Source organism: Pipistrellus hanaki (assembly GCF_964339955.1).
Source record: "Pipistrellus hanaki genome assembly, chromosome: 12".
Classification (NCBI taxonomy): Eukaryota; Metazoa; Chordata; class Mammalia; order Chiroptera; family Vespertilionidae; genus Pipistrellus; species Pipistrellus hanaki.
This window is the reverse complement of record NC_140514.1, coordinates 6,213,877-6,231,064: the sequence shown is the minus strand read 5'-3', so window position 1 is coordinate 6,231,064 and position 17,188 is coordinate 6,213,877. Positions and strand designations below refer to the sequence as shown.

At 39.2% G+C, this 17,188-nt stretch overlaps 1 protein-coding gene across 2 annotated transcripts in view; it reads left to right on the top strand.

The window, feature by feature from the left end:
- LDAH (lipid droplet associated hydrolase) overlaps nucleotides 1-17,188 on the top strand; it is a 68,426-nt gene that overhangs the window by 37,619 nt on the left and 13,619 nt on the right. For both annotated transcript variants that reach the window (XM_084900013.1, XM_084900014.1), the window contains exon 5: nucleotides 9,852-10,086. In XM_084900013.1, coding sequence (XP_084756139.1) covers nucleotides 9,852-10,086 — 235 coding nt within the window. The remainder of the gene's footprint in view (nucleotides 1-9,851; nucleotides 10,087-17,188) is intronic.

The following is a 17,188-nucleotide window of genomic DNA, read 5'->3' as shown; positions in this document are numbered from 1 at the left end:
TTGAAAGTATTATATATTTCCCCCTTATCTCCCATTGTCCTCTCCCAGCCCACCCCTGCTTCCCAACCCAGCCCCCTGCCCCCACTGTCTGTGTTTACTGATTATGCTTATAATGCATACAAGTTCTTTGGTTGATCTCTTACTCATCCTCCTCCCCACCCCACTCATCCTCCCCTGACTTCCTTCTGAGGTTTGACAATCTGTTTGATACTTCTATGACTCTGGTTCTTTTTTTTGTTCATCAGATTATGTTGTTTATTATATTCTACAAATGAGTGAGATCATGTGATACTTTTCTTTCTCTGACTGGCTTAATTCGCTTAGCATAATGTCATTAACGTTTGCCATTGTAATTACAACATGTCTTGGTGTGGGTCTTTTTGGGTTCCTCTTGTTTAGGACTTTCTGTGCTTGTGAAACTTTTTTTCCTCCTAAGTCAGGGAAGTTTTCTGTCACTCTTTGGAGCACCTAAATCTGTCATTATTTCTTAAATAGGTTTTCTATTCCTTTCTCAGCTTCAACTCCTTCTGGCACCCCTATTATGTGGATGTTGCTTAGTTTCATGTTGTCCCTAAGTTCCCTTAAACTCTCCTCCCCCTTTTTAATATTTTTTTCCAGTTGCTGTTCGGATTGGGTGTTTTGCTACCCTGTCTTCTAACTTGCTGATTCGGTCCTCCACTTCTTCTAGTCTACTAATAAAACTTCCTTTGTGTTTTTTTATTGCATTTATGTCATTTTTCATTTCCTCTTAATTACAGATATTGGTAAAATTCTCATCCAAACAGTTTAACATCTGTATTACCATTACTCTGAATTCTTTCTCTGACATATTGTTTGCCTCCATTTCATTTATTACCCTTTCTGACAATTCCTCCTTTTCTTTAGGGATTGTTTCTTTGTCTCCCCATTTTTGCTGTCCCTTTGTATTTGTTTCGTGTAATGTATGTTGTTGACAATTTCAGTACCTGGGTGGCCTGCTTGAGGTCTGAGAAATTGATGCCCCTAGTTGTCCAATTGTCCAGGACTCATTATCCCAGAGGCTGGGACTGCCTTGAGTCTTATGTCTTTAATGTCTTACTCTGAGTTGTATTCCCTTCCTCCACAGTTCTCATCCCTCAGTTGCCTGCTGCAGGTGCTCAGGGTCAGCTGGGGACAGGTGCACAGATCCTCTGGTGTGCAACACCCTGTGAGCCACAGAGCCCTCTGGCATACAATTCACTGAAGGGCCCCAGCATCCAGGACATGGGTGTGCCCTTGTTTCTTCTGGTTTGCCCTCTCAACCTTGTCTTGGGGGCTCCACAGGGAACCAAGTGGGGGTCCCTGACCAGCACCATCTGTTCTGTCCTTGGATCTGAGTGGGTGCTGGGCCAAGTGTCCCTGGCCAACACCATCAGTGCTGTCCTTGGGGCTGGGTGGGCACCGAGTCAAGTGTCTTTGGCCAGCACTGACTGTGCTGTCCTTGGAGCTGGACAGGCTCTGGGTCAGGCAGTCCTAAATGGCATAATTTTTAGCAGTAATCAATAGTTGAAGCACTTCATGCTTTACTTCATATGGTATGGAGTTAATTGTTTCTGAAGCTGAATGTTTTGAAACACTTTAAGTATTAGCCTATCTCTAACAATAATGCTACTGATTGGCTTAGCTCTTGGGAATTATGTCACCAAACAATAAGTATTAGTAGGAAATTCTTTTGTATGCAAGTTTGTAGTGTTTGTAATGGTTAATGGCATGGGCTCTAAAGTACCTCATCTTAGTTACTTTGCAGCTAAACCTTGGTTTTCTCATCTATGGAATGAAGACAGTTACTTGGTATGGTTGTGTGTGTTGAATGAGATAATATATATAAAGTGTATTATTGTAGAACCTAGAAGATAGTGTGCTATCATTGCTGTTATTCTAAGATAGGGGCATTTCCTGTCTTATTGATGGATGAAATTGTTAAGTTAGAATATATGATCTCAGAAAGCAAGCTCTTGACAATTCAAGTAGAACTGTATTTGCAGTTTATACAGGTGATTAAATAAGATGAATAGTCTTACCCTAACAAAAGGAAAACATGGCCTTATGGGGAGAGGCGATCAACTAAACTGAAATTACTTCTAGGTCTATGCTTTGACTACTAGCAGCTAAATCTTTGAGGGCTCTCTGATTTATATCTCATGTTCTCTAAAGTTTAAAAGGAATCATATAAAAGGAACAACTATGTGCCTTGTTTTCTTGTTTCCAACTTGTGCAGTGGGGAAGCACCTAGCCATTACTGCAGCAGGTGGACTCAGCTAATCAGCAGACAGGGAAAGAAGCAATAATGCTGTTCTTTTGAAGATGTGGAAGTAGTATTTACCATGGCTTCATAGCATGGGCATCATTGCTTTACTCCAGGGGGGGGGGGGGGGGGAATGAATGCATATATGTAAATTATCTGAATAGTAAGGTTTATTGAGGGTTTTTAGATTTTACTTTTTTTTTTTTTTATACCTCTGTTTAATGAAACAGAATACACAGAACCACATGTGAATATCACACTATTTACCTTTAAGTCATTTCCTAGCTTCCTTTCTGAAAATTGATTAATAACAATAAATTCAGGAAAAAATTAACATCAAAGTACTATCTCAAGTCCCCATGAAAGCACCCTCTATAGAAAGTCCCGTTGTGTGTATTTACTTTCCTGTTCTATTCAAGAGAGCATGACTGTGCTTCATTATCAAAAGTTGACTCTGGTAGATTTCAGATGAGAATGTGAAATATAAGAAAATGTTTCCTTAGAGTAGAATGAATTGGCCAGCCTAGAAGTTCTTTCTTTAATGAGACAGTAACATAAGAAAATGTTTTGTCATGTACACAGATTTGGAAACCTTCTCTGCACAGCTGTTTTATAAAATTGGGTATACTTCCTTGACCTCGGTGATTTTTTGGCCAGTAGAATTGCTATATGAATAAAAGAAGTTTTTATTACTATGACTTATCCTATCAAACGTGGACTATAAATTTCACTGAAATTATTATTATGATATCTAGGAAAAGTATAAGTTTCACCCAACAGGTCATAACTGTTGTTCTCCAAAGACAAAAGAGGAAAACCTAGTCTCACCAACTAAATATTAGTTGTGATGAACAGCATTTGTTCTTCTTATGTTTTTGAGAGGCAATGGTGCATTCAGAGCACATATTAGAACTTCCTCATTGCTTCGGTGCATTCCCATGATTTCAGAGTACACTTTAATTCTCAATTTGTTATTGATATGGATCAACCAAATGCAACCCTGTAGTTGCTCGTGTATTTTTAGTTTCCCTTGCATGCAGTTTTGTTTAACATGGGTCACAGTAATGGATCATTTATCTGAAGTAATGGATTGCTTCCTCTTTCTGCCAGCTGATTGGATCAGTCTGAAGTTCCTTATGTACTGTGGGTTACATAACTAGTATGGAATCCGCATGGTGCATTTAGTAGTGTGACAGTAACTGTATTAACCATTTATGTTCTCTAAATCTTTGAAGATGTTGCAATAAACACAAGGAAGCCTCTTTTTGAAGTGAATAAACTTGAAACTAAATTGAGCAATGAGTTATCATAAAAGACTAAATTATCAAGCTTTTGGGAAAGCAGATCTTTTTCCTTAGTTGATTGTTGAGGGGTGAGAGGGTCACAAAAAACATTTATTTCTATCTCCCCCATTTAAAATATTTGTACTGTGTTTTAGCATCTTTTTCTGCTTTCATAAACAGAGTACAAAAATTTAGTTTTATTTTCCCAATGAAGAATTTGTAGCACCTGAAAGTCCTAGTCTGAATAATTTCTCTTACCATCTTCAGCGTTGTTATAAATGCACATTATTTAAAAGGATTAGGATTAAATGTACTGACCTGTTATTATTCCTTGGAATTCTTTTTTAACCAGATCCCTGAGAGTAGTTGTTTGGTTAAAAGCGACCTGGAGAAGAAAATGAGGTTGAGAGTTGATTAAATTGCAGTTAAGGGAAGATTGCATTATTCAGTGACACCTGGTTTTCCAGGTATCATTTGTAGGACTTAGCTGAGGAACCTGAAAATGAGCAAAATTACCTTTGTACTTTCAAAATTAAAAAGCCCAAAGAATGTAAGAGCCCCATGGTTTAAAATGTCTCATTTGAAGCTTGCTAACTCACTTTTATCTGCAATCCCAAGCACATGAGAAGATCAGTTTTTTGCCAGATTAATAAATAAAAGGAGAAAAATCATACAATCATCTCAATGGGTACAGAAAATGTATTTGGTAAATTCAGCAACCATTTATGATTTTCAAACGCAGTTAGCAAACTACAAATGAATGAAATTTTTTCAATCTGATAAAGTGTATCTCTAAAAAACCTTCAGCAAACATCATACTTTATGGCGATTATATTGAAGATATTCTTTAGGTCAGAGCAAGAATTATTTCTACTGAGTATTAAGATTTTGGCTAACTTGCTGAAACCGGTTTGGCTCAGTGGATAGAGCGGAGGTCTGCGGATTGAAAGGTTCCAGGTTCCATTCCGGTCAAGGGCATGTACATTGGTTGCGGGCACATCCCCAATAGAGGGTGTGCAGGAGGCAGCTGGTCGATGTTTCTCTCTCATCGACGTTTCTAGCTCTCTATCCCTCTTCCTTCCTCTCTGTAGAAAATCAATAAAATATATTTTTTTAAAAAAGATTTTGGCTAACTCAATAAAGTAAGAAAAATAAGTAAAAGAGATAGCGATTTGAAATGAAGTAACAGCACTATTTATTTGTGGATGATATGAGTTTGTACCTAGAAAATCCAAAAGAATCTACAGACAAGTTACTAGAACTAATAAGGGACCTTAATAAGTTGCTGGACACAGAATCAACAAGCAAATATCTCCTCTGTTATATAAGCAACAGCCCTCAGAAAATGGTGTTTTTAAAATATCCTATTTACAAAAGCATAAAAATAATAAATACCTAATTATGTGACAAAAGTTGTACATTACAACTTCCTGTAAAATGTATAAAACCTAAATTTTAGAGTCACTAAAGATTTATATTAAAAGGAGAACTACTCATGTTCATGGGTTGGAAAACTCAATATTGTAAAGATATTACTTCTCCTCAAATTAATTTATAAATTTAGTACAGTCCCAATCAGAATCTCAAAAAGATGTCTGTGGAACTTGAATAGCCAGTTCCGAAATGTTTATGGACATGCAGAGAGCCAAAACTACCCAAGACATTTTTGAAGAGCAAGATGAGGTTTAACGTATTCTACCCAATATCAGAGTGTATTGTGAGCTCTAGTAATGAAGGCATCGTGCCCTTGGCACTGAGTTGGACAAGCAGGCTGGTGGAAGAGATCGGAGAGCCCTGAAAAGGACCTGTTTGCGTGTACATGGGATTTACCACACAAGTGTCACCGCAGAAAAGCAGGGAAGGGCAGCCTTTGCACTTAGTGCTGGGGCAATTGGGTCTCCATATGGGAAAGAATTAAATTAGACCCATATTTCATATCACACAAAAACTCGTGTCAGGTCGATTAGAAACCTAAATGTGAAAGACTAGACCATAGAGTTTTTATAGAGATATTATTGAAGGATATTGGCTGCCAAGAAGCCTGCAGTGACTGAACTTGACCAACCTGGCTTCCTTACCGTAGCTTACAGATCCAGGTGGGACTGCGCTTGGCCGAGGCTGAGAAGTCTGTTTCTTCATCATCTCCTTTGCTGCCGCTGCAGCTGCTATCAAGAAGCCTGCTCTCAGCCCTAACGGGGAATTCTTCTCTCAGCCCCTCCGCTGGGAGGCCTGCAGGGTAATGGGAAACGCCACCTCTCTAAACACCACAGATTGCTTTTTATGAATCCACCCCTGTTGAAATCTCTTAAGTTTTGTTAAGTCCAATATCATTTGCAGGAATAAAAGGACTCATGTTATTAGAACTCCCCAAAAGATGGTGGAAGAATTCTGAAGGTGAGGGCGTGGCATAATTAATTGTGGCAGCACTCCAGATGCTGGAAAAATTGCCATCGTTTCTACCTCTCAGACTTGTAAAGCATGCGGCTTGGTGTCCAAGTGGGATGCCAGCTCCCTGGGCTGAACTGCTAACAGACAGTGTGATGAAAAGCCACTTTCTGTGTGAGCTCCAGACACCTACTGCAGTGACCTTACTTTCAGAAACAGAAGAGGGGCGTCGAACCATCACTGCCGTGTAGAAGAGGTCCTTTGGATCCACGTCTTTATTACTTGTATTGTTAGATTTCTTAACGTTTGCCACGCCAAAGGGCACATGCCACACCTCTGAGATGGCAGTCACACTTGACCTTGAGGCATTAGGAGAAATCCTGAAGGATGTCTTGGGACTAAAATGCAAAGATGAAGTGGTGGCATAGCCACTTTATACAGGAATGAAGAGAAATGGAGACGCGGGAAAGCTGTTAGGGTTTTTACTGGTGCTCATGCAGCTGAAGGTAACTGTCATCACAATGCCTGTGCTACAGACTCCGCTTACCTGTGATCAAGAGCAGTATTTTCGGTCCACGGTTGGGAATCCTTGGATACATGTTCTACATTTTATATGGGGTTTTAAACATCTGCAGATTTTGGTATCTACAGGTTTTCTGAAACCAATCCTCCCTGGATAACAAGAGATGACTAAATTTCGGGGGAGTCAGTGGTTGCATGCAGATTTTTTACTGAATGGGGGTGGCCAACCCAAAGCCCCATTTGTACTTCTGGCAGCCGGCTCTGATGGGAGGATTCTGGATCATCCCTGACATACTGGAGTGGACAGTGATGTCATTATAATTACCGTGGGTGCCTCAGAAGGCCTTTATTAAGTCCATGCAGCATCTCACTTGGTGCTTGAGCAGATGCCAAGGTGGCATGGCAAAAACTGTATTCTGACTGAAATCCCGAATCCATTGAAAAAGTGTGTTACGAGTATTTTGCAATCTGTTGTTGCCAATCCAGAATTTTAAAAATCACCTGAAAAGGCTGTGATTCCCTGCTCCCAAAGAATGTCTTTTCTCCATCAAGGCCTTGCTGCTGCTCAGGGAACAGGACATTCTTACTTACGTAACAGAGGAGGAAATCTGGTAGAGGTCGAGTTGTTGTGACCAAAAATGATCTGTCATTGTTGAGAGCAAAGGAAAAGTCTACAGGAAATGGCTGAGCAGTTAGCTGACAGATATGACCACCGGAAAACAAGAGGATATGGCTAGAAAGAAAAGAGTCCTCCACAGTTTTCACCCTCAAATCCCTTTTCTCTATGAATAGGAGAGACATGAAGGCAGAATTGCAGGTGTTACCTGATCAGTTTTAATGTTTGGGCAGTGCCCTCAAACAGGTTCCTACGAAAAATGACAGGAGACCAAGTCCACCAAAACCCACCTTTCCTCAAGATTCTGAAGGGAAAAGTGCACTCGGCCCATCCAGAGGGAGGAATGTGGTACGTAAGGGAAATGGCAAGTGACTGATACCCGAAATCACAGGAACAGACTCACACTGAAGCTAAACACAATGAAGGCCTAAGCCCACACTGCAGAACAGATAAGAGGTAGTATTATCTAATGCCTAAAACATTTTGAATGAAAATATATCTTCATGATTTGAGGTTAGAGAAGAATTTCTTGAACCAGGCACAATGAACAATAACTATAAAAGAAAAAAAAAACCTGTTAAACTCAACTGCATCAAACTTAAGGACTTATCTCCATTATGGAAAGAAAAAAAGAAAGAAAAAAAAATGAATAATACTGCTTGAACAGGCAAGCCAAGGACTGACACGAGAAAAGGAACTGGTATGTAGAATGAAAAACAGCTACAAATCAATATGAAAAAAGACAGGAAGCCTAATAGAAAAATATGCAAGAGACTTGAATAAGTACTTCAGATGATATAGAAAATGTCCAATAAACATTTAAAAGCTATCCAACCTATTATTCATCAGAAACACAAATCAAAACCACAATGAAATACCACTATACACCAGGTTAGTCAAAAGTACAAAGTTTGCCAGTACCAAATATGGTGAAGATGGGAAATAATGTAAACTCTCATGTCTGTTGTTAGGGGAGTAAATTGGTACAACTACCTTGGAAAACTATTTGGAATTATCTACTAAAGCTGAACGTATGGATGCCATATGACCCAATCTTTCTACTTCAAACTGATATAGTCAACAGAAATACATGCACACATGCATCAAGAGACATGTATAAAAATATATGGTTCATGGCAGCATATTTATAGTTCCTCTGGATTGAAAACAACCCAAATATATCAGTAAACTAAGTAAATTGAGGTATGTTCTTATAATGGAAAACTATATAGCAAAGATAATCTATTGCTACATGTATCAACATGGGTGAATCTTACAGACAATGTCAAGGAAGTAAAACATGAAAATGGAGTGTATGATTGCATTTATGTCAAGTTCATTAACGGACAGAAATTAGCTATAGTATTAAGGAATATGTATTCGTCTGCTGGAACTGACATTACAAAAGACCGTAGACTGTGTGGCTTAAGCAGCTGACCTGTATTTTCTCTGGAGGCTGGAAGTCCAAGAGTCATGCCAGCATGGTTTCTGGTGGGTCTTCTTCCAGGGTTGCTGATGGCCACCTTCTCCCTGTGTGTGTTCACCAGGCCACCACATCTCCTCTTTGTGTGTGGTGAGGAAGAGAGCAGTGTTTTGTTTCTTGACCCACATAACCATTCATCTTATAAATTATTTGTTAAATGTCACGTTTAAATTTTGTATACTTTTCAGTGTGTGTTATACTTAACAATATAAAAAGGTTTTTTAAAAAAGGGAAAACAGCTGAAACCAGTTTGGCTCAATGGATAGAGCATCGACTTGGGGACAGAAAGGTCCCGGGTTCGATTCCGGTCAAGGGCATGTACCTTGGTTGCGGGCATATCCCCAGTAGGGGGTGTGCAAGAAGAGGCAGCTGATCGATGACTCTCTCTCATCGATGTTTCTAACTCTCTATCCCTCTCTCTTTCTCTCTGTACAAAATCAATAAAATATATATTTTAAAAAAAATAAAAAAGGGAAAACATTGTGTTCTCATTTCCTATTCTACAATCTGTTAACATTGATGCTCTATTCCATTTTACTTTATTTTTGATAGGGGATTATACTTTACTGTTTTGACTTCTAATTCCTCATAAAAATTATTTTTACATATTAATTTTTAAATCATAATAATGGTAAATTTAAGATGTTCAGTGATGTTCTTTTTTCTTCTGGAATACTTTTAAAATATATTTCCTAATATTATAAGGAATTCAGTTGAAGTTATATTTTTGTCCTTAAATATGTTCCCATGTAGATAGAGATTTCCAGCTTCACTTGTCCCTAGCCTGCACTTTATTAAGGTTGAATGCTTTGTTAGAAATATATTTGGTCCTATTAAAGATTCTCTTTGGCTGATAAGACTAAGAAATAGAGGAGGTTTTCAAAAGTGGACTATCCCCAAATATAATCAATAAAAGAAATGATGACTAGATAGTTTTTATATGGCTCTCCTTTCTTCTGATTATCATTGAGTCAAGTTGTTATAACTACTAAAATAGTATATGTCTACTTGCATCAGCCCTCCAGAAGGATTCTGAACTGCTGTCACAGTCAGAAAGTCACCTAGGAATCTGATTTCCTCCTCACCCTGAAAATTAACCCCACCAATTCAAGGGACATCCCAATAACCCTACCCAGATTGGCTGTGGGCTAAGATGGCAGTGGGTGGTGATTCTTAGTCTGAACACATCTTTAGTCATATTCCAAAGCCCAATCATTTGTCGATACTACATAGAAGAAACAATAAATCATTAGGTTATCCCTTAAGAAACTTTTCATCAACATATGCTTTCTCTTGTAGATAATTCGCTCCTGTCTGCTCTTTCCAACAATTGAGCGAATGTCCGAGTCACCCAACGGCAGGATTGCCACTCCAATTTTGTGCTGGCTTCGATATGCTCTCTATGTTTCTACCTACTTACTACTTAAGCCATGTCCGGAGACAGTCAAGTCCTGGCTGATCAGAATGTGCCTTCAAAGGATGAACGTGCAGAGTGAATTTTCGGTCCTGAGTGTGTTGGAGCCATTCTGCCTTGGTAAGCACATTTAAAATATATGGGTTTATTCTTGAACCAGAAAGCATTAAGAGAATAATCTCAGACAATGGATGAATATCAACCAAGGAATTCTGTGTTGGAATTTTTTCTTCCAAAAGTTTAAAACTAGAAATAAAATGAGAATAGAGTGAGGGGAGTTCTGTTTAATAGATAGAAAAGACTCTTCATGTTTTAATTTTAAACCTTATCCTGCTATTTCTCCACTCTGGCTGCAGAAAGGTGAGAAAAAAATTTCTGTACAAAGTATACTTGGGTATCAAACCAGCAACATAGGTATATGACCTGACTGGGAATCAAACCCAGAAAATTTCATCTTGAATCAAAAAAGACAATAGATGCCAATACCAAAATGACAGAGAATTATTTGGCAAAGATTTTAATGTAGCCATTATAAAATGCTTCACTGAGCAATTAGTGAACATGTGAAAAAAATAGAAAGTGTCAGGAAAGAGATTTAAAGAAAAACTGAATGGAAATTTTAGAACTGAAAAATATAATAACCAAGATTTACAAATTACTAATTTTAAAAATTGAAAGTGGAAAGGCTCACCAAGAAAGTGGGAGGGATAGAAGAATTGGTAGACACAAGGTTAGAACAGTATAAATAGAAATTTCCCAAATTTGGCAAAAGACATGAACCTACAGATTCAAGAAGCTAGATGAATTCTAAATGGAATAACCCTAAGAAAACCACACCACAATACATCATAACCAAACTTTTAAAAGCTAAAACAAAGAAAATGTCTTGAAAGCACCTGGAGAGAAATGATACATTAATTATAGAGGAAAATCTATTTGAATGACAACTGGTTTCTCATCAGAATCTTTAGAGGCCAAAAGAAATGACACATATTTCAAATGCAAAAATAAAAGAACTATCAATACAGAATTATATATTCAGTGAAAATATCCTTCAGGGGAAAAATATCAATAGTAAATTAAGACATTTTTGAATGAAGGAAAACCAAAGGAATCTGTAACTATAAGGTGTAGCATAAAAGAATCTCTGTAAGAAGTTCTCTAAACATTAAGTGATAAAAGAAGGAATCTTGAAACATTAGGAAAGTAAAAAAAAAAAAAAAACAGCAGGAAAAAAAGTGAGATATTATATTTTTCTTCTCGAGATTTCTAAATTATGTTTAACAGTTGAAGCAAAAATTATAACACTGATATGGCTCTAAATATATACAGAAGAAGTATTTAAGACAGTTATAAGTAGGGAGGGTAAAGGGAACAAAAAGAAGTAAGGTTTCTCCATTTCACTTGAATTGGTGAGACATCACTACTAAAGACTATATGTATAGTCTATTGGTATATATTGCAATATATATATTACAATACCTAGAGTAACCACTTAAAAATCTATACAAAGAGATACTAAAAAACTATACAAAGAGATACTAAAAAACACCACAGGTAAATAAAAATTGAATTTTAAAACATATTTAGTAGCCCTAGCTGGTGTTGCTCAGTGTTAGGGCATCGGCCCATGGACTGAAGGGTCTCAGGTTTGATTCCAGTCAAGGGCACATGCCTCAGTTGCAGGCTCCATCCCCAGCCCAGTCGGGGCACATGCATGAGGCACCCAATCGATGTGTCTCTCTCACCTGGATGTTTCTCTCACCATCTCTACCCTCCCTCCCACTCTCTCTAAAAATCAATGGAAAAAATATCTTTGAGTGAGGATAAACAAGACAAAACAAAAAGAAATTCAGTAATACAAAGAAAGACAAAATAAAAAGCATAGAGAAACAAACAAACAAACAAAAAGAAAACAAATAATAAAATGACACAAGCTCTAACATACCAATAATTACGTTAAATGTAAATGGCCTAAATACATCAATTAAAAGACAACGATGGGCAGAGTGAAATAAAAAAAACATAACTATATACTGTCTTAAGGAAACTCAGTTCAAATAAAATTATTTATGTAGATTGAAAGTAAAAGAATGGGAAGATACATATCATGCAAATGTTGGTCAAAAGGAACCAGGAATGACTGTGTTAATACGGGTATCGCCCACTTTCCAAATTTCAAATTGCACCACTTTCACAAAATACTTACATTGGTAACCTGTTTTCACTAGCTAGAAGAAATTCAGAGGATTTTCACTTAAATACAAAACAAAAAACATTACCACGCTAATGTTGGACTTTTGTAAAAGTGAAGTGGCATAACGGGAACTTTTAGAAAGCAGGAGAGACTCTTCAGTTTGTGCCGCTTGGCTTAGAAAAGATTTCACAGGAATGCTCTACTTTCGGATAGCAGGGGAGACCTGTATCAGACTTCAGAGCAGAGAAAATTCTCAGAGACAAAGAGGGACATTACATAATAGTAACAAAGAGGGCAATCTATAATCTCTAGAAGATATAGCAGCCCTAATGTGTATGCACCCAATAAGATTACTACAAAATATAAGAAGCAAAAGCTGACATAACCGAAAGGAGTAATAGACAAATCTACAAACATATATGGATACTGAAACACCCTTCTCTCAACAATTAATAGAACAAGGCAGAAAATTAACAAGGATATAGGAGAATTCAATAATAGTACCCATCAACAGGATTTAATAGACATTTATTGAACACTCCACCCAAAACATCAGGATTTTTTTATGGGCATTAGATGGGCAACAACCTGTACTTCCCTTGTGTCTCCTTGGAAATATTTTCTAAACCAAAATCAGGACATAGGAGATAAGAAAGTTTTACTTGTTTCTCTATGTGTATTTAATGACCTATATACAGTTGTCCTGCAGCATCCATTGGGGATTGGATCCAGGACCCACCGTAGATACCAAAATTCAAGATGCTAAAGTCCCTTGTATAAAATGGTGTAGTATTTCCATATAACCTATATCTGCATATAGGTTACTGCAAGGTATGCCTACACCTCACTTCAGTTGAGTGGATTTAGCATACTGTTCATATAGAAAATTCAAGTTTTGCTTTCTGGAACTTTTTGTGCTTTTCAAAAATATATTTTCTACCTGAGACCGAATTCGCAGATGTGTGACCCATGAATACAGAGGGTTGATTGTAGTATGTTACCTATAACAAAAAATCAAGTGTTTCACGTTTTTAATTAAAGCAGGTAATTACTAAAGATGTTTCCCAGTTATTTTTATACCAGAATTACAAACACCCTTGTAAAGAAGTAGTCTTCATAAGCTGCCCCTGAGAGAAAGGAAGGCTCTACTTCCAGAGAGCAGGGGAGACCTGTATCAGATAGTAGACTCGGACTTTCCAAAAGTGCGTGTTAATGCCACCTCACTTTTATGAAAGACCAGCATTAGTGTGGTAATGTGTTTTTTGTTGTTGTTTTTTTTGTGGAAATCCTCTGCATTTCTTCCGGTTAGTGAAAACAGGTGAACGTATTGTGAAAGTGCAGCTTGAGAGAAGTAGTCTTTGTAAGCTGCGGTGACTGGCCTGCTACATCTTCCAGCAGCCCCGTGTGCAGGCATCAAGGAGCGAGGGAGTAGGGACACAGGACACATTTCTCTCCATGACTCGGCAGCTGGCGCCTTCCAGCTCTATGCGTTGCTGCTTGGAGAACCCTGGGATTCCTTTCCCACACGTCCATAGGTATACTCTGTGCAAAGTAGACCCTGTAAGTGTACACCAAACCGAACGCTCAGCCACATTGCTTCATCTCTGTTCCAACCAACCAACCTGCAAACAAATATGAGAAGCACAGCCCTCCTATTTTTGACAACCCTTCCTCTTCTGATTTTTTTTTTCCCCCCTTCATTCTAGACCTGGCCTTCTGATGTTCAGGTAACCAGTACTTCAGTGGTCTGCGAGTATTTTTTCCCCATAGATCACTCAGTCTGTATAACCTTCAGTAAAGATAAAGGGATGGGTTTTTGGTTCAGTCTCCTAGTAGTGACTCTCAGATGCTCCTTACCCAAGCCTCTCAATCCTCCTAGCCAGCTGTTCCCAACACCCCCTTTGAGTCCCATGTCGCCCTTGCCTCCTCTTGCAAACAACTGCAACAGAAGCCACCTTTGCCCAGGCTTGCCCTGGCCATCCCTTTAGTGATTTCTGTTACCTTGCTTATTACACATAGAAGAAGGTCCCGGCTGAGAAGAAACAATACTTATACGGCACTGGCCCTTGCAGGTGATTCGTGGACTCTTCCCAAGCTTGTATCCCATGAATGGTGAAGGGAATCAGCCACTTGAGTCTGTGGCCTGGCTTTTCAGGTTACACCAAGAGAGGGGTCATCGAGAGAAAGGAAGACCAGGTCCAAGATCCTTCTCAGGGGCCATGCTCACTGTGCCCTCTGGATGTCCCCCTGCAGACCTGTTTCTCTGTGGCCTGCATCCAGACAATGACCTTCAACATGCCAGCCTAACTTTCAGGCCTTGCGGTGTTTGCACATTATGTAATGTCTGTGCTTCGGGAGAAATCTTACGGAAACAAACGGAGGAAGTTTGCCAGTCCAAGTAGTGGATAATAAATCCTGCCTGTGGAGGTGGAAACTGGTTTTCTGTAGCCTTTGGTTCGTGCACACATTTTGTTGTTGTTGTTATTGTTGTTGTTATTGTTGTTGTAAGGTCTGAAAAATTCAAGGAACCAACATATCATATTCAAGTATTTCAAATGCTGTTGCCTGTTGGCAAAGATGGCGTGTCCCTTCCTCTGAACTAAGATTGTGGGCCTCGACCTTCTTCACCAGGCTGAGTCCTGCAGCCTCATTTCCCACCCACCCAGCCTTCAGATCAGAGCGGCCGCATTCGGTTAGCATATGTTGGAAACTTCACCAGTGTCCAGTCTGTTCGCTTGTGTCACTAGATTGTTTTCAGTGTTCTTTTTAAAGAAAATACATGTGGGTTTTCTTTCATTTTCATGCTGCAATGTTTGCTACTACATATTTTCCTTAGAATAGATGTTCTTCTGTTTCATGAGAAATAGACTTTTCACTGAGACAGCTAAATTGGATTTTCTGATCAAAGCTAAAAGCAAATACATTTTAGCTTAGCAGTATCACAGGTCAAGATAATTAACTTTAAAAAATATTCTAGGGTCTTTTCCTTAGTTAGGCCAAATTGGTGTTTTAATTCCTTTCAGTTACCTAACTAGAAAAACAGTGCAGAGACGGAGGTATTCCTGGCAGGTTACGTTATTCTCCTGTAAGACATTCTTGTAAAACGAAACTTTCCTTTCCTTAGTCAATATGGAAATAACTTTTGAAAACATGTACAATGAAATGGAAGGAACTGAACCACTCAATGAGCTGACACATAAGCTGCACTAAAGAATCACAAAGTCCTCAGAATACATCTAACTCAATCCCAGAATAATGTATTTTACTTTATAATATATTTTTTATTGATTTCAGAGAGAGGAATGGAGAGGAAGAGAGAGAGAGAGAAACACCAATGATAAAAGAGAATCGTTGATTGGCTGCCTCCTGCATGCCCCCTGCTGGGAATCGAGCCCGCAATTCAGGCATGTGCCCTTGACCAGAATCAAACCCAGGACCCTTCAGTCCCCAGGCCAATGCTCTATCCACTGAGCCAAACAGGCTAGAGCCAGAATAATGATATTAATAAAACAAAACTAGACTCCCATGTTTCCTGTTTTCTCATGATGTGTGTAGGTTAGGAGAATCTACTTATGAAACCCAACTGCAACTTTAATACTTCATAGAAGTTTAGCCTACAATTCAGCAATGAAGGAAAAGATTTTTGTGTGTGTATGTGGTCTGTATTAGGATTAAGAGCAAAAGGTAATTAGAGATGGTACTAGAATGTCACTTGTTTTAGTATTAAATGACAAGGTTTTTACTAATTTTTTCTAAAGAAAATTTTATATATTTAAAAATTACATTATTTTTTTTTTTAATCGTACACTTTGAGTTGTGTCTTTCACTTTGGCAGACTCATTATCACCTAGATAAGATTATCTGTTTACAGATCAAATGGATAGTTATAATAGCCAAATTCTTGGCTTATGGAGAAACATATAATATACACTGTGTGGATAACAAACATTCCTCTTAAGTTCTGCAGAAATTTGGAATGGGAGAATTACATTTTTAAGTCTGGTTCTCACATTGCTAAAAGCCACATTTGGAAAGCAATCTGGAAAAAAAATAAAGAACACCGAAGAGCTCCCCTCGGAAGACTTGCCCTGGTTTCTGGGCCTCTCTGGTCCTGCTTAACCTTCGGCCCGGCTCTCCGGGGTGTGCTCTCAGAGGGCCACGCTCCGCCGGAGCACCTGTCTGGATGGAGCTCTGCTGGAGTGAGGGACACTCATGTCTCAGGGCCGTCCTGTTCCACAGTCCTCAGTCCCACTGCTACCACGCGGTCCTGCTTGGCTTGCACCTCCCTACTCCCCTGCACTCAGCAACATCTGCCAGCCTCGTGACCAGTCAGATGTGCTGGGAGTGGCCACCCCGGGAAAGGCTTGTTGTCGGTCAAATCCTCCCTCTGCCTCCTCGCAGGGAAGTCTGAATGTAGACAAGGCATGATGCCACCCTTCTCCCCCAGCCACGCGCCAGAATCTCACAGGAGGTTAAGGACAGCAGCAGCCCCGTGCCGTGACCAGAACTACCCAGGAAAGTCACAGGCCCCTCTTTTCTCTCTGTGCTCGGCTAGGATTGGGTTAGCTATGGGTAACAGAAAGCTGTATTACAGTGGCCTGACCAGGAACCTGTCTTCCTCAGGCACCAGGAGATCTAGAGGTAGGTAGTCTAGAGGTAACTAATATCTGAATGGGGCCATCGGGGATATGGGTTCTCTCTAGATTTTCACTCTTTTGTCTTTTGCACGTAGACCTTTATTTCCATGTTGTCATCTCAGGTTCACACAATGACTTCTGCCCCTCGAGGCTTCATGTGGCCCATTTCTTGCCTTCAGACTTCACCCGTCAAACTGCCCATCTCCAGTAATTGCCTTGGCAGCCCCAGTAGCCCTGTCTCCCCGATATAATGGCAAAACCAAACAAATTGGGGCATTCCACTAGGGAATCTACCTATACCACCAAACAGCAGGAAACTTGGTCTCCTGCCCCAAGGTCCACTTCCAGACGTATTCATACCTCTCCCAAAATCCCCTGTTTTGTCTTT